We start from the raw sequence: 24860 nt of genomic DNA, 5'->3' as shown, positions 1-24860 counted from the left end.
ATTTTTTGTATTTTTAGTAGAGACGGGGTTTCACCATGTTGACCAGGATGGTCTCGATCTTTTGACCTCGTGATCCACCCGCCTCGGCCTCCCAAATTGCTGGGATTACAGGCGTGAGCCACCGCGCCCGACCTGATTTTTATATTTTTAATAGCGACAGGGTTTGACCATATTGGCCAGGCCGGTCTTTAACTCCTGATCTCAAGTGATCCCGCCTGCCTCAGCCTGCCAAAGTGCTGGGATTACAGGCCTGAGCCACTACATCCGGCCAAAAATACTAGATTTTTGATCTGCATTTGGTTGAATCTGCAAATGTGAAATTCAGACGCAAAACCTATGGATAGAAAGTGCCAACTTTGGCTGGATGGGGTGGCTCATACCTGTAATCCCAGCACTCTGGGAAGCCAAGGTGTGCGGATCACCTGAGGTCAGGAGTTCAAAACCAGCCTGGTCAACATATAGTAAAACCTTGTCTCTACTAAAAAAATACAAAAATTAGCTGGGCATGGTGGTACATACCTGCAGTCCCAGCTACTTGGGAAGCAGAGGTAGGAGAATTGCTTGAACCCAGGAGGCGGAGGTTGCAGTGATCTGAGATCTAGTCCCTGCAATCCAGCCTGGGAAACAGAGCGAGCTCCTCTCAAAAAACAAACACATACAGTACAACCACCTTGGAAGACAGTGTGGTAGTTTCTTACAAAAGTAAACATATTTTTACCATATGGTCGAGGAAAACTGTGCTACTTGGTGTGTACCAAAAGGAGCTGAAAACTTATGCCCACACATACCTGCACACAGATGTTTAAACCACCTTTATATGGCACAAGCCCTATCCAGCAGCCACTACAGAGCAGGGCTCCCCTTAGCTCCCACCTTCCCTGCCCGCTTGTGGCCTCTGTTAGGGCTGGTGTGCCCTGCAGACTCAGAACACATGCAAAGGGGCCAGCTGCAGACTTGGGGCAGATGTAACTCTAGGATGACTCGAAAGTAGAGCATCCCTTGCCCTCCTGGGAAATAAAATTGTAACGAGCAGGCAGTCTGCATATGGAATTTTCAGAAATGTCTTTACCTGAGTGAGAAGCCTGCCTCCATCATGACCTGGGATGTCTGACACCTGTGTGTAGCAAGTAATTTTCTTCTGAATGTTAGCAAGCTGTTGAAGTAAGATAATCCAGTGCTTGCCATCTCACAGAAACAACAATTTAAACAACTACCAATGCACGAAAGTACATTTATCAGCGCTAAAGAATCAATTGAGGAATTATAGTACCTGGAGGTAGCACAGAAATAAGACAAGCGCATTAAAGAGGGTAAGGACAGTGTCACATTACCCACATCACCCCTCCACTAGCCGTAAGCAGGAGAATGAAGCAAGTAACAGATGTGCCTTAGATCCCAACACAAGCCCTTTATCAGTAAAACCCAGTGACAGGCAGTCCCCCATAGCCCCATACTCCAGGCTGGTAACTGAAGACTTCGTTTCTAGGCAAGGACCTACAGATCCAGCCTCCAGCCCTATCCCAATATCAGCATTTGTAGACCCAGGTGCCAAGCCTACATGCCAAAACCTGGCCAGTCCCTACAGACTCGGGCTCAGGATCTGAGTGATGCAATTATGAAGCTAGACTCCAGGCCCAGTGCTGCAAACCCAAGTGCAGTCCAAACCATTCAGAGACCACACCATACAGAAATCTCTGGATGAGCTGACTATTGAAAGGCTTTCTCTGCTAAAGCCACTGGGCTGGAATAAGTATGCAAATCAACAAATACACAAACACCAACACTTGGCCTCAGGATCATAAAAAAAAAAAAAATCAGAAAAAAGAACACCATCAAATAATAAAATACAGCAAAAGTAAATGATCCTAAAGAAATAGAGATTTACAAAGTACCTAACAAAGAATTCAAAATAATCTTATTAAAGAAATTCAGTGAGCTGTAAGAGAATACAGACACAGAGCTAAACAAGTTGAGGGAGAAAAAAACAAACCAAATGAGACGTTCAACAAAGAGAATCATTTAAAAAAAATCAAACGAATTCTATAGCTAGAGAAAACAAATGACTGAATTGAAAACCTCCCTAGGGAGTGAGCTTGAAGACCAATCATCTAAAATCACTAAATCAGTGAAAGAGAAACAAAAAAAAATGAAAAAGACTGAAGAATGGCCAGATATGGTGGCTCACGCCTATACAAACCTAGCATTTTGGGGGGGTTGAGGTGGGCACACTGCTTAAGCCCAGCCTGGGCAACATGAGAAAATCCCAACTTGACAAAAACAAAACGTAGCCAGGCGTGCTGGTGTGTGCCTATAGTCCCAGATACTTGGCAGGCTGAGGTAGAAAGACGACTTGAGCCAAATGGCTCTACCAAGTGGCTTCCCCATCTCTCTCCCTCTCCTTGGGCCTCCCTATTCCTTGTGACAACAATATTGAAATTAGGCCAGTTAATAATCTTACAGTGGCTCTAAGTGTTCAAGGACAAGAAAGAGTCACATATCTCTCACTTTAAATTGAAAGATTAAGTTTAGTGAAGAAGCCATTTTCAAGGCCGGATTAGATGGCTCATGCCTGTAATCCCAGCACTTTGGGAGGCTTAGGCAGGTGTATCACCTGAGTTCAGGAGTTCAAGACCAGCCTGGCCAACATGGTGAAACCTCATCCCTACTAAAAATACAAAAATTAGCAAGGCGTGGTGACAGGCGCCTGTAATCCCAGCTACTCGGCAGGCTAAAGCAGAATTGCTTGAACCAGGAGGCGGAGGTTGCGGTGAGCCAAGACGGTATCATTGTACTCCAGCCTGGGTAACAAGAACGAAACTCCGTCTCAAAAAAGAAAAGAGCTTAACAAGGAAAATATAATTCTGCTAGCCCAAGGACAGACCTACAACAGGCAACAGCATAGCACATTATTCATTATTTTAAAACAGGCATATATTGGAGTGAATGTTTCACAAGTTTTTAACTGATGAAGTTACTCAACAACAACAAAGAACCTTGGAGGATTAGACAATAAAGAGATGAAGAAGATTTGGGAGCAGCAAATATAATTAGAGCCATAATTCTTAAAGATTAATTTGACTACAGTACATTAGAAGATGAATTTAAAGTGGAAACAAATTTAGAGGTTACTCTCTAATATTCAGTCAACTTAGATTTCGTTAGCAGTAATAAGAACCGACATTATTTCAGATATATTACAAACAAAACAGACAAGTATTTTACAACATTATTATTTGCAAGCAAGGGAGAATGAACAACAAAGTTGGCTTTATGATTTCTTCAAGCTTAGGCTAGGAAGAGGATACCATTAATAGAAAAAGCTAATATTGGAGATAAAACAGATTTGTAAGGGAAGTTCAAGAGAGAAATTTTACATACACTGATACAAATGGAGAGGCAATGAGGAAAAAAAAAAAAAAAAAAAAATAAATACACTGATACAAATGGAGAGGCAATGGAAGAAAAAAAAAAAAAAAGCAAAAGAACTTCCATGCCTTCTCATTTACAATTATACCCTCTCTTTAACTTGACTGTGAAAACACTGCTTGCATATATGACGTGTAACATTTTTAAAACAGCTTTGAAATATAATTGACATATTGTAAAATTCATCCATTTAAAGTATAAAACTGTGGTTTAGTATTTTCACTGTATTGTACAAAACAGTCACAATTTTAGAACATTTTCCTTATCCCAATTTGTTTAAATCTCTCCATTTAACCCTGTGAAAGAGGCTGTTTCCTCATCTGTATAATGGTAATATCACCTCCCCCACAAGACATGAGAGTTAAAAAAAAAAAAAAAAAAAAAAAAAAAAAAAAAAAAAAAAAAAAAAAAAAAAAAAAAAAAGAAGACACGTTAATGGTAAGGCTAGCTCAATGAGAAAAAGGTAATATTACACAGACAGAGAAGCTGAGGTAACAAGACAGTTTTGACAGAAAAAAGAAGGGCACAGAAATGCCACTTGAGCATAAAACGAAAATGTTTACTAGGTAACTGTGAAAAATGTTAAGAGCAATGGTTTTCAACCCTAGATCCTTTTCAACCTATACACTTTTAAAAAACAGAGATGCCCGGTCAGGTGCGGTGGTTCACGCCTGTAATCCCAGCACTTTAGGAGGCCGAGACAGGTGGATCACCTGAGGTCAGGAGTTCAAGATCAGCCTGGCCAACATGGTGAAACCCCATGTCTACAAAAATACAAAAAAATTAGCCAGGCATAATGTTGTGCACCTGTAATCCCAGCTACTCGGTAGGCTGAGGCAGAAGAATTGCTTAAACCTGGGGGGGGGGGGGGGGGGGGAAAAAAAAGTTGGTTAAACGGGGGGGGGGGAGGGGAGGAGAAAAAAAGAGACGCCCATTTCTACTTCCCAAATTTTGTGTTATTACTTGTTAGCCACTAGATTTCATAAGGAACTACGGCTATAGCCTTTGGTTTTCCAAATTCCAGATGTTTTGTGGGAGTGGTGTTGAGTGAACTAACGTTTTACACTGGTATGTCTCTTCTCACACGGACTTCACAAACATGGCTCTCAAAACAATAGTGTCTGAGTTTCTGACTCCAATTTTAATGATAACTGTATATACACTTACACTGAAAAAGCTGTGTAAGTTGAACAAGCATGTCACAGATAATGAGTTTTAGAGATTTACCTTGATTTGATCAAGGGTCTCAGTCACAGATATGAGAGGGGTACAACGTACATTCATGCTTTTCATTCATAACTTACCAAAGTGATAATAACTTTACATTTACTTGTGTGATTGTTTGACTCATGTTAACCTTATCCTTTAGAATACAGGGGGACTATATCTTATTTCATATACCATACCACTATCGAGCACATAGTAAATGCTTAAATAATACTTAAATGAAAGAATGAAATAGACTCTATCCCAGATCTCCAGAATCTACATAACTAGGTATTGGACCCTGTGTATCAGGGAATATATACTGAAAAGAGAATTATGCTGAAAATGAAATAGTGAGCATCATCCTCATAAAGCTAGAAACTACATTCAAGAAAACAAGAGTAGGCGGGCATAGTAGCTCATGTTGTAATCTCAGCACTGTGGGAGGCCGAGGCAGGCAGATCACCTCAGTTCAGGAGTTCAGGACCAGCCTGACCAACATGGTGAAACCCTGTCTCTACTAAAAATACAAAAATTAGCCGGGTGTGGTGGCACGTGCCTGTAATCCCAGCTACTCAGTAGGCTGAGGCAGGAGGATTGCCTGAACCCGGGAGGCGGAGGTTACAGTGAGCCAAGATAGTGCCACTGCACTCCAGCCTGCTTAACAAAGTAAGACCCTGTCTCAAAATAAAAGAACAACAGTACTTATCCATTTAAGTGGAACAACAAAGAAACATCTATGGCAACAACAGATACCAAAAGTACTGTGGATGAAATAAATGTTACAAGACAATTGAAAATAAAAGTGATGTTTTCTAAGAGATTATACTTAGTGTGATACTCAACCTATGGTAACATTTTATTAATTTAGACAAGACTCTAGATTGGTTAAGTAGCCTGTGAATGAAATTATCCTACCATGGTAGATAAAGGTAAGACTTTATTATGTTTTGCATAGCATTAATTCTCATAATAACTGTCTTTCTCCACTTCACTGATTAGGAAATTAAATCACAGGGCTTCAGTATAATTCTAGTCACAAAGCAAGAAAGTGATCTAAGATGTATGAAATTTTTATATCATTAAATTATGAAATATTTTCTGAAAGCCAATCAAAAATTCCATTTATGACACCATATAATTCTCCCTGACAGAAACTACCAATTTAGCTACAACAAGCCAGCCATAAAACTTTCAAAAGCAAAAATTTTGAGTTTCCTGAAAATCAGTTTAAAAAAAAAGTGATAACTTTTAAAGAAAGTGAAATTCACTAAAGAATTTCTCTATTTTTTCAGGATATCTTCCCCTTACGATCCTAAAACAAATACAAACTACTAGAAATACTAGAAATATTTATCATTAATTGAGTTAAATCATTAAGACACTTTTACCTATAAGAAAAATCGTGTTAGTTTATATTGCATGTATAAAGTATTTTACAAAAAGGAATCACATGGATTTAATTTATTATTCAAGTATTACTCAAAGAACCTCCAAAGATACAAATTTCCTTAGGAGTGCCTTATAAACAAGGTATTTTAAAACTAGAAGACAGTAAAAATGAAAGGAATTAGAGAATCAACTTCACTTTTATTTTTAAGAGACTGTGTCTTACCATGTTGCCCAAGCTGGACTCAAACTCGAGGGCTCAAGCGATTCTCCCACCTTAGCCTCTGGAACTTCACGCATGGGCCTACTTTGTTTTATTGTTTGTTTTGAAAGTCATCTTTAATTTCCCTCACAACTGTTTCCTAACACAGTAAGTTAATAAATATTAGTGTTTACATTTACTTCCATAAAATGTATTAGACCTTGTAATTAGCAGATACTTAGTAATGACAAGGCTAACAATTCCTCTGTCCTAATTATTCCTAAAACATGCAAATTCATCATATTCTAAGTAAAAATCCAAAAGATCACTTAGTATAGACTTACCCAGGTTTCCTTGCTCGATTGTCAGCACCACCTCATCCATCACCACAGCCCTAAAGTCCAGTTCCTCCTCACAACATTTGGCCTTCAATGCTCGTAAAATCTCTTTTTGAGGATAGTCTTCCCTGATGCGACGATCTGTCAAAAACCACAACTTGGCAGCCACGGAGCTACACATCTTGATCAGCTTGTGCTTCCTTGCCTGGATTATTTCCTCTTAGATGTAACGTCTATCTAGATGGAAAAGAAAATATACATACAAGGTAAACCAAGAAATCTATTTGATTTCTGGATTTCATACAAGTAAATGCCGTGATTATAAACTAATTACACAAACAGGAAAAAACAAGTGGAGAGACACTATTTCTTTTTCCCTTTTATTCAAACTAAAATGTTTATACACTAGTAATATGGAAACTGACCACCTCTTCAGAAATATGATTTCTCTATTTTTCCTTGGGGAAGCTACCTCTGCAACTTAATAATTATAGCTGGTCACTTAGCACAAACTTTAAATACCATTCCCAATGTTACATATTATCTAGGAATGCAGTTTAATCTAACCACTGACTTTTTGTTTTATCTCCTCCCTCAACATTCTGATCTTGATATAAAATGGAATTCCAATCATCAATATATCTCCATCTTTCCAATCATTAGAAATCCCACCTAAGTGCATTTTTGTATCTGTGGTTAACTTTATATTCAATTTTCTTCCCTGGTTTTGTTATAGGTATGCAGAAAAAAAAAATAGGTAGTAGCACTTATCTTACTAGGTAAGCTTCAATGATGAGGTCATTTACATAGTAGCTTCAGCCAAAATAAATAATTGGAGAATGAGCAAAAGAGCTCTAAATAACCAAAATAAATGTTCAAGTCCATTCACAAATTTCATTTATTTCAATCAGAGGACAGCATGCTCTTACTCAATGTTTTTATTCTTTCTATAAATAGAATTTTTAAAAATAAACGCAGTTGTTTACTAAAATGCATAAAGGGACTGTTTTTTCAGGCAGTGTTGCTTCTGAGTTTGTATCATGAGCAATGTAACATTAAAAATCATCTTCCTGAGAAGCAGAAAAGTTACAAGTTTCAGAACAAGCAACAAAAAGACTTTTTTAAGTGTTTACAAAAAAACAAAATGTCAACTATCACTGAAGTATAATTCCAGATAATACTGCACAACTAACACACAAAAAAAGTCCAGGGCAAAGAGTGCAGGAAGAAAAGGCCATACAGCAGATTCCTGTAAGAGGCAGCTGGACATGGTCCACCCTTCCAGGTACCAGCAAGAAGGGCCTGCTCCACAGTGCACACGGTTTAAAAGTAGAGCACTGCTGGGCAGGGCACCACCAGATCCAATGGCACACATTCCCAAGCACTTTGAAATACCAAGTCTGCCACACCTACTTCTCTTTTAACCCACCTACTGCCCCATAATCTATTGCCTCAAAGGCATAAGTCTCTGTTAAGCAGGATATCTAAACGGGTTATGACAGTAACTGAGCTTACTTACATGCTAGGAAGGAACTATACTAACTTAATGTCAGATGCTCGAGGGTTAGCAGTTCTGAATATTTAATAATTTTCTATTTTTAATTATTTTTTGAGATGGAGTTTCACTCTTGTTGCCCAGGCTGTGGATATGGTATTAACTCACCTTACACATAGGAAGGAACTATGCTAACTTAATGTCGAATGCTCCAGGGTTAGCAGTTCTGAATATTTAATATTTATTTATTTATTTATTTGAGATGGAGTTTCACTTGTGTAGCCCAGGCTGGAGGGTAATGGCATGATCTCAGCTTGCTGGAACCCCTGCTTCCAGCGATTTTCCTGCCTCAGCCTCCCAAGTAGCATGTGCCACAATGCCCAGCTAATTTTGCATTTTTTTTTTTTTAGCAGAGACAGGGTTTTGCTATGTTGGCCAGACTGGTCTTGAACTCTGACCTTAGGTGATCTGCCCACTTCAGCCTCCCAATGTGCTGGGATTACATGTGTGAGCCACCACACTTGGCCATATTTAATGATTTTTAAAAATACACGTTTTATTCTTTCAAATATGTTTATTCTTTTAAATACCATATTCCCTCCAATTTTGGTCAATTTGTAAATTATAAAGTATAATATTTGTGCTAAAGTTTGTAATATTTAAATGTTATTAGGCCAGGCAAGTGGCTCACATCTCTAATACCAGCACTTTGGAAGGCAGAAGTGGGAGGACAGATAGAGCCTAAGTGTCTGAGACCAGCCTGGGCAACATGGCGAGACCCCGTCTCTATGAAAAATTAAAAAATTAGTCAGATGTGGTGGCATGTGCCTGTGGTCCCAGCTACACAGGAGGCTGAGGTGAGACTACTGGAGCGCAGGAGGCTGAGACTGCAGTGAGTTATATTAGTGTCACTGCACTCCAGCCTGTGACAGACCAAGATCCCATCTCAAAATAAATAAACTTATTTATTAGAAGATAAGGCCAGGCATGGTGGCTCACGCCTATACCTGTAGTCTCTACTAAAAAAGAAAATAAAAAAATTAGTCGGGCGTGGTGGCAAGCATCTGTAATTCCAGCTACTAGGGAGGCTGAGTCAAGAGAATTGCTTGAACCCAGGAGGTAGAGGTTGCAGTGAGCTGAGATCATGCCATTGCACTCCAGCCTGGGCAACAAGAGTGAAACTCCATTTCAAAAGAAAAGAAAAAAAGAAATGAAGACAAGGACCAGGCCCATTAAAATGAAAAATAGATAAACACTATGGCTTCCCTACAACAGGATATTTCATGCATATTACAGGCAATAAGCCTTATCCACCCTCCTCCTTGAACAGAACGTTTCTGCTACACTTCTATGAAACTTTTCTTGAAAAGAGATTTCCATTTTAACAGCAGTATGGGAAAGGTACAGAGTAAACCTGCACTATCATTTCAACCTGATAGGACAACTTTTTATTATGGATTGCACTTCAGTCTCTTCCCTGTGGACAATCACAGGGAAGGCCACAGTGTGTCCCTGACCAGACACTGTATCCAAAGAGATAACTATGCTCATTAGGAAGAGAGGTTATACCCACACAGGGCCTTCCAGGGCACTTGGGAAGGTCTCACGCAGAAAGTAAAGCTCCACAAAATAAAAAGTTACACCAGAAAGTCTGACATAGGATATCCTCAGCTTCCCTTGACAAAGGAATTGTAAAAATGCCCTAAAAATGTCTGTAATCAGTAGTTATTAAAAGACTCTATCACTGACCTCCAATACTCTGAAGCTATGTCCATGCCTTGGCCTGACATCTAACTCTTGAAACTCGTCCGTTGGCAGACTTTTTTTCTTTTTTTCTTTCCCCCCTGAAACAAGGTCTCACTCAGTCGCCTAGGCTGGAGTGCCGTGATGCAATCATAGCTCACTGCAGCCTCAAACTCCTCGGCTTAAGTGATACACCTGTCTCCTCTGCCTCCCAAGCAGCTGAGACAGCAGAAGCAAATCATATCAGGCTAATTTTTTTTTTTTCTTGAGAGGGAGTCTCCCTCTGTCATCCAGGCTGGAGTACAGTGGGGCAATATTGGCCCACTACAACTTCTATCTTCCAAGTTCAAGCGATTCTCCTGCCTCAGCCTCCTGAGTAGGGATTACAAGTGTCTACCACCACACCTGGCTAATTTTTGTATTTTCAGTAGGTATGGAGTTTCGACGTGTTGCCCAAAGTGATTGGAGTTTTACTGGTGAGAGCCAACAGGCCTGACCTCTAATTATTTATTTATTTTGGGGGGTAAAGATATGGTCTCACTATGTTACCCAGACTGATCTCAAACTCTTGGCCTCAACCAATCCTCCCACTTTGGTCTCCCAAAGTGCTGGGGTTATGGTTGTGAGCCACCATGCCCTGCCAATTGATGATTAATTTCACTACGCTGTAGGATTTCACCTGAGTGTGGCAGCTGCTGTCCTAATAGCAGACAAAATGGAATGTTATAGTCACTAGCAACTGGAAAGTAGAAACATTCTGCTGCTGCTGATATGAGTAGTCAGAAATTACATGGGCTACAACAGTGTTTCCAATGATTCTGAAATCAGAAAATAGTAATATTTCCCTCTGAAGAGCCACAAAGCTTTCAGTCAACATGTTTTTCTAGGCCAGGCATGGTGGCTCCTACCTGTAATCCCAGAACTTTGGGAGGCCCAGGTGGGCGGATCACTTGAGGTCGGGAGTTTGAGACCAGCCTGGCCAACATGGCGAAACCCCATCTCCACTAAAAATAAAAAATCAGTCAGGCATGGTGGTGCATGCCTGTAATCCCAGCTACTAAGGAGGCAGAGACAGGATAACTGCTTGAACCCAGGAGGTGGAGGTTGCAGTGAGTGGAGATCGCGCCACTGCACTCCAGCCTGGGTGATAGAGTGAAACTCCGTCTCAAAAATAAACAAACAAACTGGCAGGGAGCCTCACTTTGGGAGGCTGAGGTGGGCAGATCACTTGAGGTCAGGAGTTCAAGACAAGCCTAGCTAACATGGTTAAGATCCCGTCTCTACTAAAAATACAAACAAACAAACAAACAAACTAGCCAAGCATGGTGGTGCATGCTTGTAATCCCAACTACTCAGAGGCTGAGACAGGAGAATTGCTTGAACCCAGGAGGTCAAGGCTGCAGTGAGCCCAGATTATGCCACTGTATTCCAGCTGAGGAAACAGAGCAAGACTCCAACTCAAAACAAACAAAAGAACACATTTTTCTACATTAAGCCTCTGATTACCAGGTACAGTAATCCCTCCTTATCCACAGGGGATAATTCCAAGACCCCCAGTGGATGCCTGAAACTGCACCATACACACACACACACACACACACACACGCACACACACACACAGTTTTTTCCTAAACATACATACCTTTGATAATGTGTACATTACGCACAGTAAGGGATTAAAAATAAAACAATTATAACAATATACTATGATAAAAGTTATATGAATGTGGTGTCTATCCCATTCTCTCAAAATACCCTATTGTACTGTGTCGGGGGTAACTGAAACCACAGAAAGTGAAAGTAGGGAAAGTGAAACCTGTCCAGTGGCACACTCCCATTCCCACAGGAGGACATGTGGCTGGACTTCCTCAGTGCCCACGCAATGGAGCCTCCCCAAGGGCTGCTGCAGCAATAGCTGCTCGCCTTCTTAGGGCTGCTCCAACTGGATTCACATCTGAGATGCCAGAAACACTGGGTGAAGCCTTCAATCCTAAAGGTAGAGGCTCCAGGCGTGCCTGCCTGCTTCTGCCCCTCAATGGTTCTCGCCCAGCCTTGGGCACAGCTGTTTCCTCTTAACAGAATTTTAAAACATCTACTTTTCTACCTTTCCCATCTGCTAACATCAAGAAAAAGAAAAAAATGCTGAAAAGAAGTCAAAAGGATTCTAGTAAATCTAAACAGTACAGGAGCTCAAAAGTACACCAATAAAATGACAGTCCTGCTAATGATCCCGAATCTGTAAGTTCAGATAATATCCACTATTTTAAAAGACAGTACAGTCCTCTATAAAATAAAATGGTTACTTTTTTCCTAGTAGTTTAAAGGAGTAAGCTTGGTTACCCAAAAAGATACCTGTATGAAAATATTCTCCAGTCACCAAAGATAAATGCATCATTTGCAAATGTCCACATATAGATGAGTATTATATAGTATTCTCCCTCTTAGAATGTAAACTCAGGTCAACCAATCCCATCCTCTCTTTAGTTCCTCCAGTGAATCAAGAAAAACAATGTATAAATATCAGATGCCAAATAAATACTGCTGAAAAAAGTATTGAAATAAAGAGAAATTCTACCAAGAGAATTTCTTTTTGAGACAGTTTTCCCACGCAAACTTCTGGATCAGCATACCAATAAAAAACAGCCTTGAATCTTGGAAGACTCAGTCAAAACTAATTGGAAATCTCAAAGTGCTTCATCCATCCTCTGAAATAGGAACTAAACAGACATTTGTTTCACTACGTAAGATTTCCTACATTTCTTCTAGGGTCGTATTTTAGAAAGTACCACTTTTTTTCTCCCAACTTTTATTTCCCATTATTAGACCAATCCTAGGATTAATTTATTTTTCTACTTTAAAATTTTTTCAAGTCAACATTCTGGGATCTAATACTTAGTGTTCTGTTTCTTATTGGATCACATTTCCTTAATAAACAAAGGAAAAATTCCATGTTGAGAGTCAAAAATCTCAAAATACACTACAAATATTTAGAGTTTCCAAAAGGATATTTCAACATATTCTGTACAGAAGACAAATGACAGCATAAAAGATTTCTATTACATCACAGAGTAAGAGGAAAAAAGTTAAAATGAAAGATCATTTCTCTCCCTCTCATCTTTCTTGTGAGGACCCTTCCCAAAAGTATTTATCCTAGTATAGAAAAACCAAAAAATCACAATCTATCATCTGAAGATATTGTTACCTCTTACTACTAAGAAAATTCATAACATACAAGCTCCAAATTCCAACTACTGAAGAAAATACATGGACTAATATATAATAGAATTTCTATAGAATTCTATTGTAACATATAACTTTAATAGCATTTATTCCATTTGTCAATACAGACTTGCTTTGGGAATGACTGTACATAGAATAAAAAAAATAAAGACTTGTTTTCAATATTATTCACTCTTGGATAGGAATCACAGAGTTGAATCAGGTTTGTGGAGAGAACAAATTTGTGTCTCTTAAGAGTGTGATATTACAAAATACATATTTGATCTTCCACCCTGTTTCCTGGCATACTAGTCCGAAAATCATCAGAATCTCCAAAATGATGTCTTTCTGTATACTAATACTGACTGATGGCTGGCAGCCCCTAGGCAGCTTTAGTATGGGGGCTGATCACCAGAAAGACCAAGGCATGATTAGAGGGTTGGAAACTTCAGTCTCATCCCCTAACCTCTGGAGAGGGGAGACAGGCTGATGGTCAAGTTGATCACCAATGGCTAATGGTTTAAATCAATCATGCCTATGTAATGAAAAAAAAAAAAAAAAAAAAAAACCAAAGAACTGGGTTCAAAAATCTTCTCAATAGCTGAACACACAGAAGATCCTGCTGGAGGGTGACACATCCAGAAAGGGCATAGAAGCTCTGTGCCTCTTTCCCACGCCTTGCCCCACATATCTTTTCATCTGTATCCTTTATGATATACAGGTAAACATGTTCCCTAAGTTTTGTAAACTGCTCTAGCAAATTAATTGAACCCAAAAACGGGGTGGTGGTAACTCCAACTAAAAGCCATTCAGTGTTCCGGCTGAAGTCCAGAGGCCTGTACTGGAGGGGGGCATGGCAGGGGTTTGTTTTGGGGACTGAGTACTTAACTTGTGGGGGATATAGTATCAGAACAGAATTAGAGGACACCTAGCTGGTGTCCATTGCAGAAATTATTGTGGGTAAGGAGAAATCCCTATCAGTGGGTCTTCAGTCTGTGTTGATTGGTGTTGTTGAAAGAATAGGAAATAACACGTGAATGTTTTTTCCACACTTTCTCATCAGTTTTAGGTATGCTGTCAAGACTCTTTTTCTGTGACTTTCCTCCTGATATCTCTCCTTCTGTACATAATCCCCAGAGTTTTTATTCTTAAACTCTGCTTTCCACTTTCTAGAAATGTCGTCTGAATCCAGGTTTCAACTATGACTGACCTACTGACCCACTAGATACCCCTTTCTCTACTAAATTTCAGACTCTATTTCAATGAGCCTACAGGACATCCCTAACTAAATGCCACCCACTGTTGCCTCAGTTGAGCATGTTAAAAAAAAAAAAAAAAAAAAAAAAAAACAAAAAAGATTGTATAAAAAAAAAAAAAAAAAAAAAAAAAAAAGAATGGGTGTGGTGGCTTATGCCTGTAATCCCAGCACTTTGGGAGGCTGAGGTGGGCAGATCACCTGAGTTCAGGAGTTTGAGACTAGCCTGGCCAAAATGGTAAAACTCTGTCTTTGTTAAAAATAAAAAAAATTAGGCGGGTGTACTGGCGCACATTTGTAGTCCCAGCTACTGAGGGGGCTGAGGCAGGAGAATCTCTTGAACCCGGGAGACCAAGTTTGCAGTGAGCCGAGATCATACCATTGCTCCAGCCTGGGGCAGCAAGAGTGAAACTCCTTCTCATTTTAAAAAAAAAAAAAAAAAAAAAAAGGTATTAATGTATTTTTATTCATAGAAATGTTTCAGCACCTACGTTCCCCATTGTGATCATTAAAGTTTATATCAACCTAGTGAGGCTATGGTTCCAAGATGTTTGGGCAAACACTAGTCTACACATTGCGGAATGTATTTTGTAGATGTGGTTAACATCTATTCAGCTGACCTTAAGTAAAGGAAATTACCCTCCATAACTTGGAGCAGCCTCATCCAATCAGTTGAAGGTCTTGCTGAAAAGCAAAAATTGAGGAGGAACTCCTCCTTGAGACTCAGGACTTGCAGAAAGACTCACAGAAATCCTACCTGAGTTGCCGGCACATTTTGAACTTAGCAACTCTGCAATCCTATGTGCCAATTGCTTAAAATATGTATACGGTCTTATATATATACATATATATACACACACATATATTCATATATACATCTTATTGATTCTATTTCTCTGGAGAACCCTGCCTGATATACCTATCCTTATTAAGGCGCTCAGTTCAGAAAACCGGGTATCAGTTTTTATTTTCGCCCTTCCTTCACTGTTTATACAAAGCTAATTCTGTCTCCTAAATATTAACATTATCACTTGTACTTTACTCTTTTTTGTTTGTTTTGAGATGGAGTCAAAAATCTGTTGCCCAGGTTGGAATGCAGTAGCATGATCTTGGATCACTTTAAGCTTTGCCTCTGGGGTTCAAGCAATTCTCCTGCCTCAGCCTCCCAAGTAGCTGGGAGTAGCTGGGACTACAGGCGTGCACCACCACACTTGGCTAATTTTTGTATTTTTAGTAGAGACAGGGTTTCGCTATGTTGGCCACGCTGGTCTCAAACTCCTGACCTCAAGTTATCCTTACCTCAGCTTCCCAAAGTACTAGGATTACAGGTACGAGCCACCATGCCTGGCCCACTTTACTCTTATCTCCAGTATATTCAACTTATGACACCTGGATTACCATTAAAGCCTCTAAACATATCTTCTGCTCTCTGTCACTTCCAATTTTCTAAACACATTATATTGTTTCATGCTTCCTGTTGCTTGGAAGATATACCCCAAAACACTTACCTATTTAGTCAACTCTGAGCTCAAATGGTTTCAGTTTTGGGGCTTGCGTGTTTTAGAGTTGAGCTCTTGCTCTGCACCAAGCCTGCAATGACACAACTGCAACCTCCAATCTTGGGCTCAAGTGATCCTCCCACTTCAGCCTCCCAAGTAGCTGAGACTACAGGTATATACCACCGCACCCAATTAATATTTTCCTTTTCTTTTTTTTCTTTAGAGGTAGGTTCTCATTATATTGCCCAGGCTGGTCTCAAACTTCTGGCCTCAAGTAAAATTCTCCTGCTTCAGTCTCCCAAATAGCTGGGATTACAGGCATGAGCCATGGCTCAAGTGTTAACACATTCATTAAGACATACTCTGGAAGAATGACTTTAGGAGTCAGGGAAAACTTAACACGAGTTAACGTTTGCACCCAAGCCTGAGCCATTAACATACCATATAATTAAGGTTTAGTTTTAAAAACTAGGGTCTGCCAGTGCTGTTAGATGAATTTTTATAGTCTATGTTTTCCTGCAGATGGTCATACTTTTTTTTTTTTTTTTTTTTTTTTGAGACAGAGTCTCACTCTAACACCAGGAGCCAGCCTGGAGTGCAGTGGTGCGGTGCGACCTTGGCTCACTGCAACCTCCGCCTCCCGGGTTCAAGCAATTCTCCTGCCTCAGCCTCTCAAGTAGCTGGGACTACAGGCGCGCGCTACCGCACCCAGCTAATTTTTTTGTATTTTTAGTGGAGATGGGGTTTCACCATGTTGGCCAGGATGGTCTTGATCTGTTGACCTCATGATCCGCCCACCTCGGCCTCCCAAATTGCTGGGATTACAGGCGTGAGCCACCGCGCCCGGCCCAGGTGGTCATACTTTTTAAATGACACTATTTGTTATAAAGACAATTTCTCTTTTACAGGTTAAGTCATGATTGAACATATGTTCAACAAGCAAGCATGTTTAGATGATCTGAGTTTATAAAACGCCATTTTCCTTACCAAATCAATTTTTTTTTTTTTTGAGACAGGGTCTCACTCTGTCGCTCAGGCTGCGGTGGAATGGTGTGATCTCAGCTCACCGTAACCTCTGCCTTGTGGGTTCAAGTGATCCTGCCACCTCAGCCTCCTGAGTAGCTGGGACCACAGGCACACACTGCCCCACCTGGCTAATTTTTGGTAGAGATGGGATTTCATCATATTGCTCAGGCTGGTCTCAAACTCCTGAACTCAAATGATCCACCCGCCTCAGCCTCTCAAAGTGTTGGGATTACAGGCATAGGCCACCATGCCTGACCCACAAAACACTTTCTATATATATTTTGTCACTTACTCTGTATATAATAATGTGAGATCATAGGCTTCTATGATCCCAATTTAAAGAAAAACCAGCCCAAGATATCACAAGACTCAAGGCTGGAATTAAGATTTTCTATTTCTCTATGTTTTTTTCCTACAAAGAAATCAGAACCATCAAAGCTAATTTGAATAAAAAAATAAATTCACATTTTGAGTAATTATATGTACCAAATACAATGTGCGATGGTTTATTTTTATCATTTAATCCTCACAACCATCCCTCTCCAGTGTGTTACGGTCTTCATTTGGCAGTGACGCTGTTCTAGCACAGAGATTAGGTAACTTGTTTAAAGTCACAATTAGAAAGTGTTAGGGGCCAGGCACAGCGACTCACACATGTAATCCTAGCACTTTGGGAGGCTGAGGCAAAAGGATTGCTTGAGCCCAGGAGTTTGAGACCAGCCTAGGCAACAGAGTGGGACCTCATCTCTACAAAAAATAAGCACTTTGGGAGGCTGAGGTAGGAGGACTGCTAGAGGACAGGAGTTTAAGACTGGCCTGGGCAACATAATAGAAAACTCTGCCTCCAGAAAAAAAAAAAAAAAGTTTCTCTGTAATCCAAACAACATTGCTTTTTTTGAGAGGGAGTCTCGTTCTGTTGCCCAGGCTGGTGTCCAGTGGCTTGATCTTGGCTCACTGCAACCTCTACCTCCTGAGTTCAAGCAATTCTTCGGCCTCAGCCTCCCGAGTAGCTAGAATTATAGGTACTCGCCACCAGGCCCAGCTAATTTTCGTATTTTTAGTAGAGATAGGGTTTCACCATGTTGGCCAGGCTGGTCTTGAACTCCTGGCCTCAGATGATCCACCCACCTCAGCCCCCCAAAGTGTTGGGATTACAGGTGTGAGCCACAGTGCCCAGCCGCTGAACACTTCTAACGATTTCACTTAATAGAAGATACTTAAATCAAATTTTTTTTTTTTTGAGGCGGAGTTTCGCTCGTTACCCAGGCTGGAGTGCAATGGCGCGATCTCGGCTCACCGCAACCTCCGTCTCCTGGGTTCAGGCAATTCTCCTGCCTCAGCCTCCTGAGTAGCTGGGATTACAGGCACGCGCCACCATGCCCAGTTAATTTTTTTATTTTTAGTAGAGACGGGGTTTCACCGTGTTGACCAGGATGGTCTCAATCTCTTGACCTTGTAATCCACCCACCTTGGCCTCCCAAAGTGCTGGGATTACAGGCTTGAGCCACCGCACCCAGCTCATCAAATTCTTTCTGGCACAAAATTTGAAAACAAATCCTAGACTTGACGCACAGTACAGCTCAAAGTCCCAAGGTTTCCCATATTAAATTTGATAAACGTCTAGCCTTCTGCCTAAATTTTCTTTCTAGATATTACTTTGAAAAAGGACTTACAAAGCTATTCATTTACTCTCAAGCTCAAGGCTTTACAGATATGGCTAACTAAATCACATGTCAAAGAAATAAACAAACAACTGAGAACTCTAAAGCCTCAGGGAAGAATTCCAAGGTTGCTATTTGGTTGAACCTGCCTGACTTTTCAAAATGCAGTTTTCTGATAAAGTATGAAAAATTCAAATACTCCCCAAAACTGGAGTATGATAGAAATAGTCTGATTTTATTTTATTTATTTATTTTTTTGAGACAGAATCTCGCCCTGTCGCCCAGGCTGGAAGTACAAAGGTGCGATCTTGGCTCACTGCAACTTCCATCTCCCAGGTTCAAGCAATTCTCCTACCTTGGCCTCCTGAGCAGCTGGGATAACAGGTGCTCGCCACCACGCCCAGCTAATTTTTTTTTGTATCTTTAGTAGAGACAGGGTTTCACCTTGTTGGCCAAGCTGGTTTCCAACTCCTGACCTGGTGATCTACCCGCCTCAGCCTCCCAAAGTGTTGGGATTATAGGCGTGAGCCACTGCACCAGGCTGAAATGGTCTGATCTCATACAGCAATTCCATATTCCATTTTAGAGACTGTATTTCTAAATTTAAAGGAACATGAAAAGCTAGCATCAGAAGGAAAAAAAAGAAATGTATGAAGCTGAATACAGAATAAAAGCATTTAAGAAAGGAACAGGTCTGAATCTTTTTTGTCATAACTTGATATACTGACACTTTTGAAATAAACAGTAGTAAAATTAATCAGGCATGTAAATGTTTAAACAGATTTTTGTTTTGCCAGCTCATCAATTCACAAATTAGTATACATTTCCTAAGAATCTAGTAGACTCCTCCAGATACTGCTGGGATAACTGACAGATGAAAAATACAGGGATTACCTAAATTAGTCTGTAAACTCCATGAAGACAGAACCCATAACCATTTTATTCCCTGCTGTTATCCACAGTGGGAAACGTATAATCTGATATGTAACACTGAGAAGGGATAGAACATATTTTAATAATCTGCTATATTAAGTTGTAAAAGAGCATCAAAAAATCATAGCTATTTTAATATTAAATATCAGGGAAATGTGTGTCCCCATAAGATATACTTATTTTATTTTTGAGATGGAGTCTTGCTCTTTAACCCAGGCTTGAGTGCGGTGGTATAATCTAAGTTCTCTGCAATCTCAGACTCTCAGGTTCATGCAATTCCCCTGCCTCAGCCCCCTGTGTGAGATTACAGATGCACGCCACCATACTTGGCTAGTTTTTTAATTTTTAGTAAAGAAGGGGTTTCGCCATTTTGGCCAGGCTGGTCTTGAACTCCTGACTTCAAGTGATCCACTAATCTCAGCCTCCCAAAGTGCTGGAATTATAGGCGTGGGCCACAGTGCCTGGGCTCCATAAGATCTAAATGTAGTTATCTAAAATTCATATTTAATGTTTCAGGTTCTCTTAAAAAAAAAAAAATCAGGTCTAATGCTTACTTTCCATAATGATCACATAACTGATCGAGAAATAATGAGCTTTGCTAACAAAGTTAGAAGAAAAAACAAAAACATCATTTCAGAAAGAAGAAAAAAGATATAAACAGATGGGTTCCATGCAGACCAGCCTCTAGGGGAGTAGAGCTGGCTAGCTCTGTGGCTTTTGTCCTCCAAGCCAATTTTGAGAGGGGAAAAAACACTGGAAAAGAAAACATTAAAAATAACATCATGGCATTAGTTACCATGAAGCCAGAAAGTCAGTACTTTTCTGCAAACCTAACACGTACACGGATACATATGGCACATAAATCTGAAATGTATTATGTACAGACACTTTTGGAGGTACTATCTTATTTCTTAACAATCCCTAATATGACAAGCAGGAAAATCCATGTAATGAGAGACAATTTTCAACATCTGTACATAATCTCCCTACTCAACCTCTCCTGAAACAACTGCACATATCAGCAGAGCTAACATTTAAAAATAATACTTTGTTCACTGTTCCTATCATAATCTCCTCCTCCCTCAGATTCTAAAATAACATAGTGCAGTTTTTTGTTTTTGAGACAGTCTTGCTCTGTTGTCCAGGCTGGAGCACAGTGGTAAAATTTTGGCTCACCGCAACCTCCACCTCCCAGGTTCAAGGGATTCTCATGCCTCAGCCTCCTAAGTAGCTGTGACTACAGGCATGCACCACCACGCCCAGCTAATTTTTACATTTTTCACCGAGATGGGGTTTCGCCATATTGGCCAGACTGGTCTCCAACTCCTGACCTCAAGTGATCCACCCACCTTGGCCTCCCAGTGTTGGGATTATAGGTGTGGGCTACCACACCTGGCCACATAATTACAATTTCTGAACGCTCTTTTCTCATATGCTTATGACTTAATCCCACTTGCAAAATTTCTTTGTAAACTAATCTGCATTAAAACAAAGTCCTTCTATGAATGTATATCCCTGAAGTGCCCCCGAAACAGTTGTCAGCAAGCAACATACAATAAAACTCACCCTCCTTACTTTATGTTTGGTTCTCTCTCTTCACATGTTGTTCGTGGTTATAGAAGTTCTTCCTCCACCCATTTTCACTCAGTTTATGTCTCTATGCCTGCTCCCCAGAGGAAGATGATAAAAGCTACTCCTGCTTCCCAAAGTGTGGGACAACTGGCTCTGCTCTGTCCCCTTTTCCCGGCCCCTACCAGTGTTCATGGTTCGTCAGTCTTTCTGCTCACAGAGAGAGGAGCTTTGAGAAATAAATCTAGTGACTTACCCCAGCAGCAAATCCTAGGTGGATACTTGTGAAAAGGGTAATTGGGAGATATTTTAAAAGATATGTTTCTCCATGTGCCACAACAAACCAACGCCTTAAGCTGGGTTCGTGTTCACTGATCAGAGAAAATAATGTCCACTTTAGTGTTTCTTCACAGTATTGCTGAGAAGGAGTAGAAGATTTCTAAGACTTTACTGGTAATTTCCCTCTGGAGAGGAAAAGGGGTCTGATTGAGAAGGGAAAAAAGAAGGGGATAATTTCTTGTCACTCTCCCTGCTCCTCCCTAGATGCTACTACTGACAAGAGCATATTAAATAGGGACTCTAAAGGAAACATGGGCAAAAGAAGAAGCTATCCACTAAAAGCTAAAATAAGTAGAATTTCAGCTGGTAGCCAATGGGTTAAAGGTAAAATTCTCAGCTCCTTACCCCCTGGCAGGGGGCAAGGCAGGAAGAAAAAAATGGCTCTTGACTGAGTGGAGGATTGTATGTGACTGAATTTGCTGTTCCCCTTCTTGGTTCTGTTCTCAGAATCACAGACTGCCCCCCTCCCTGATAAGCGGACTCCAGCACCTGGTAGGGGTAAGAGAAGACAAGAGAGAAAAAAAGGGAGACAGAGAAAGATAAAAAACATCAACAGCCATGTTGCCAAACTAACAACTAAATAAATGACATGAAAGAAGGAAATTAACAGCACTAACCAAGATAGAAAGGAATAAACATAAGATTGATAACCTCAAGACAAAATAGGCCTCATCCCCTTTCACACACTAACCAAATAAAAGAGTAACCATTAGAAAAGAAATTTATGATTATTTTTAAAGTTAGAGGTTTACATACTAAAATTTAGGAATTAAATGTTAAATCTGCACCACTGGAATTTCAGCATAAAAGTATGCTGATAATTGTTTTTAAGAAATCATTTTATTATTATTATTTATGTTTGAGACTGAGTTTCGCTCTTGTTGCCCAGGCTGGAGTGCAATGGTACAAACTCGGCTCACCACAACCTCCGCCTCCCGGGTTCAAGCGATTCTCCTGCCTCAACCTCCCAAGTAGCTGGGATTATAGGCATGCGCCACCACGCCCGGCTAATTTTTACATTTTTTTAGTAGAGACGGCGTTTCTCCATGTTGGTCAGGCTGATCTCGAACTCCCGACCTCAGGTGATCACCTGCCTCGGCCTCCCAAAGTGCTGGGATTACAGGCGTGAGCCACCACGCCCGGCAAGAAGAAATTATTTTTAAAACTAGAAGAAATGACCTTTAAGCTACCCAACATTGTGAAAGGAAAAAAAAAAAATGAGATTTAAAAACATTTAAATTTCAACGGTTATAGTTAATAATCAGCAACACTCATAAACATAATGAACGTATCAAGCCCACAAAAAAAGAAAAATCTTCACAGTAGGCTACCCATATACTTTCATTACCGATTTAGAGTTCAACTCAACTCCACAAAGATGTGGTAACAATATATGTAACCAATGGGAAAATGACAGCATATTTAAAGAATTTACACAGCAGTTGCATTGAGCACGGCTAGTGTAATAACCCCACTCACAGAATTACCGCCCCATCTCTATTCGCAAACACGCAAGGGATAAAAGAGTGGAATTGCAAATGTGTGATCAGAGACATGGCTATATTCATAAGATTGAAGTTGTTATCGTCCTGGTGTGTGTGTGGGGGGGTGAGCGGAGAGGAGTGTGATATTTACATCATGCTCAAATTTTTAAAAAGTCAAAACTAGGCAAGCAATTACGTGGTCACCCCCTTCTCATTCAGAGGGCTGTCAAAAGAAGAGGTGGAATGACTGTCACACTCCCTACAATTTACACGTAAGGAGGAAAACAGTAGCTGCGGGACCGCACCACAGGATCCGTGAGAAGGGATGAAAGGCGGAGGGGGCCGCCGTACTGCGGGGACAGGTCAGCAGCCGGCGTTCCGGGGTTACCACACCCCCTCGCCGGCGGGGAAACCGGGCTCCTTCCACGGCCGAGGTCGCCGCCCCCTCCACACGGCTCGCCCGGTCTCACGCACACGCCACGGGCCGGCGCCTCCCGGCACACGCGCGAAGGCCGGGCCCCGCCTCGCTCCCCAAACACTCCGAGGCGCGGCGACCGCCGGCCGCCACCAGCCCCGGGCCCCGGGCGCGCTCGGCCCGGTCCCCTCCCCGGCCAGGTCCCCTCCCGGCCCAGCCCCCGCTACTCGGGAGATCCGTTCCGCCGAACTCGCCCACCCGGGAGGGCGCGCCCCCGCCCCCGCCCCACTGCTCCACACGCGGGGGAGCAGCCACCCTACCGCTCACCTGGCTCGAGGGGGCTCCTCCCTCGCTCTCCGCCGGCGGAGCCGGGCTGGGGCCTCCGGGGAAGCGCGGGCCGCCGGACGGCTGGAAGTGGGGGAAGGAGAGGAGGGGGAGGGGGTCGGGATTCCGGGAGCCGCCTCCTTTCTCCGCCGCCGCCCGCGGCTCCTGCAGCCAGGCCGCGCGTGCTCGCACACTCGCCGGCTTCCTCACAGCCTGGCGCCGGCGGCCTCTCCCTCACCCCACTCCCGCCCACTCTCACTCCCACACTCACACCCGGCCGCTCCTCGTTCCCTCACTCGCCTGTCGCGCGCGCGCGACCCCGCTCACACACAGCGCGCGCGACGCCGGCGGAGACCGCCCCGCTCCCCGAGACCGAGCGCCGCCCGCCCGCTCGCCGAGGACCGGCGCGCGCCCCGGCCCCGCCCTCCTGGCGCGGCGGCGCGGCGGGCGGGGGGCGGGGGGCGGCGGGCTGGCGGGCGGGGGGCGGCGGCCGGAGGAGCGGGGGGGCGGGCCAGCGCGCCGAGCACGGCCGAGCGGATCTGACACCTGCGTCGGGACGCGCCCTCCCGGCGCCGCGCCCGCACCCGAGCCATCGCGGGCCTGAGAACAGACGCGATGCGGCGCGCGCGGAGGGCGCTCCGAGGACGCGCCTCCCCACCCGCCCCCAAACCGTCTACATTGAGAGAGGGAAACGGATGGGGGGGCGAGGTTTGTTCCCGACTCGAAACCGCGAGATTAGTCCCTTCCGTTGTACGCCCTCCCCGCCCTCACGCTCCTGCTCAGACCCCGTCCGTCTGCGCCCGGAGCGCCGACGCGAGCCCCCGCGCCTCCCGCCCAGCCCTGCCGCCGCCCGCCGCCCGGAGTCCCCGCTGACGGTGGTCCCTCCCTCCGGTAGGCAAAGAGATGGAGGCAAAGATCATGCATACCCAGAAGGTCTTTATCCGCGAGACGGGTAAAGACAATACCTCTGTCTATGAGACGCCGACTTAAAACCACATGATAGATGCCCGGGCTGAAGCGGGTTTGGAGACACCGGCGGGGCGGGTAGCGCCAGCTCTGTCCCCTGGAAACCAGTGGAAACCTTGGACGACTCAGTTGCCACGCTTCCTCTGAGCCTTTGTTGTGAAAAGATAAAAGAGTGCAGTCTGGAGTCGTTGTGAGAATGAAATGAGATATTTTAAGAGCATTTTGTAAATTCTAAAACTGTGTATAAAAATATAGCCTAAATGAGGCTGAGAATATGAATGTTCAACTATGCTATTACTTTTTCTTAAGGGGGAAAAAAAACCAAGGGCGGGAGACGACCTCCCAGGTTTCCATGGAAGATTCACTTCCAA

At 42.4% G+C, this 24860-nt stretch overlaps 1 protein-coding gene across 11 annotated transcripts in view; it reads right to left on the bottom strand.

Annotated features, from left to right (window-relative positions):
- Positions 1–24599, bottom strand: part of RIMKLB (ribosomal modification protein rimK like family member B) — an 81651-nt gene extending 57052 nt beyond the window's left edge. For 4 of the 11 annotated variants that reach the window (XM_037732728.1, XM_037732729.1, XM_017512323.2 and 1 more), the window contains exons 1-3: positions 23527–23773; positions 20959–21789; positions 6568–6798 (exon numbers count right to left, since the gene is read on the bottom strand). In XM_037732728.1, the coding sequence (XP_037588656.1) occupies positions 6568–6742 (175 nt within the window). In that variant the 5' untranslated portion in view covers positions 6743–6798; positions 20959–21789; positions 23527–23773. Of the gene's footprint in view, positions 1–6567; positions 6799–20958; positions 21790–23526; positions 23919–24449 lie in introns of those variants that run through there. The other 7 variants (XM_037732727.1, XM_017512325.2, XM_037732731.1 and 4 more) reach the window with 7 other exon arrangements.
- Between the last annotated feature and the right edge of the window lie 261 nt (positions 24600–24860).

This window comes from Cebus imitator, unplaced genomic scaffold (genome assembly GCF_001604975.1).
Source record: "Cebus imitator isolate Cc_AM_T3 unplaced genomic scaffold, Cebus_imitator-1.0 Scaffold469, whole genome shotgun sequence".
Classification (NCBI taxonomy): Eukaryota; Metazoa; Chordata; class Mammalia; order Primates; family Cebidae; genus Cebus; species Cebus imitator.
This window is presented reverse-complemented; position numbering and strand designations above follow the sequence as displayed.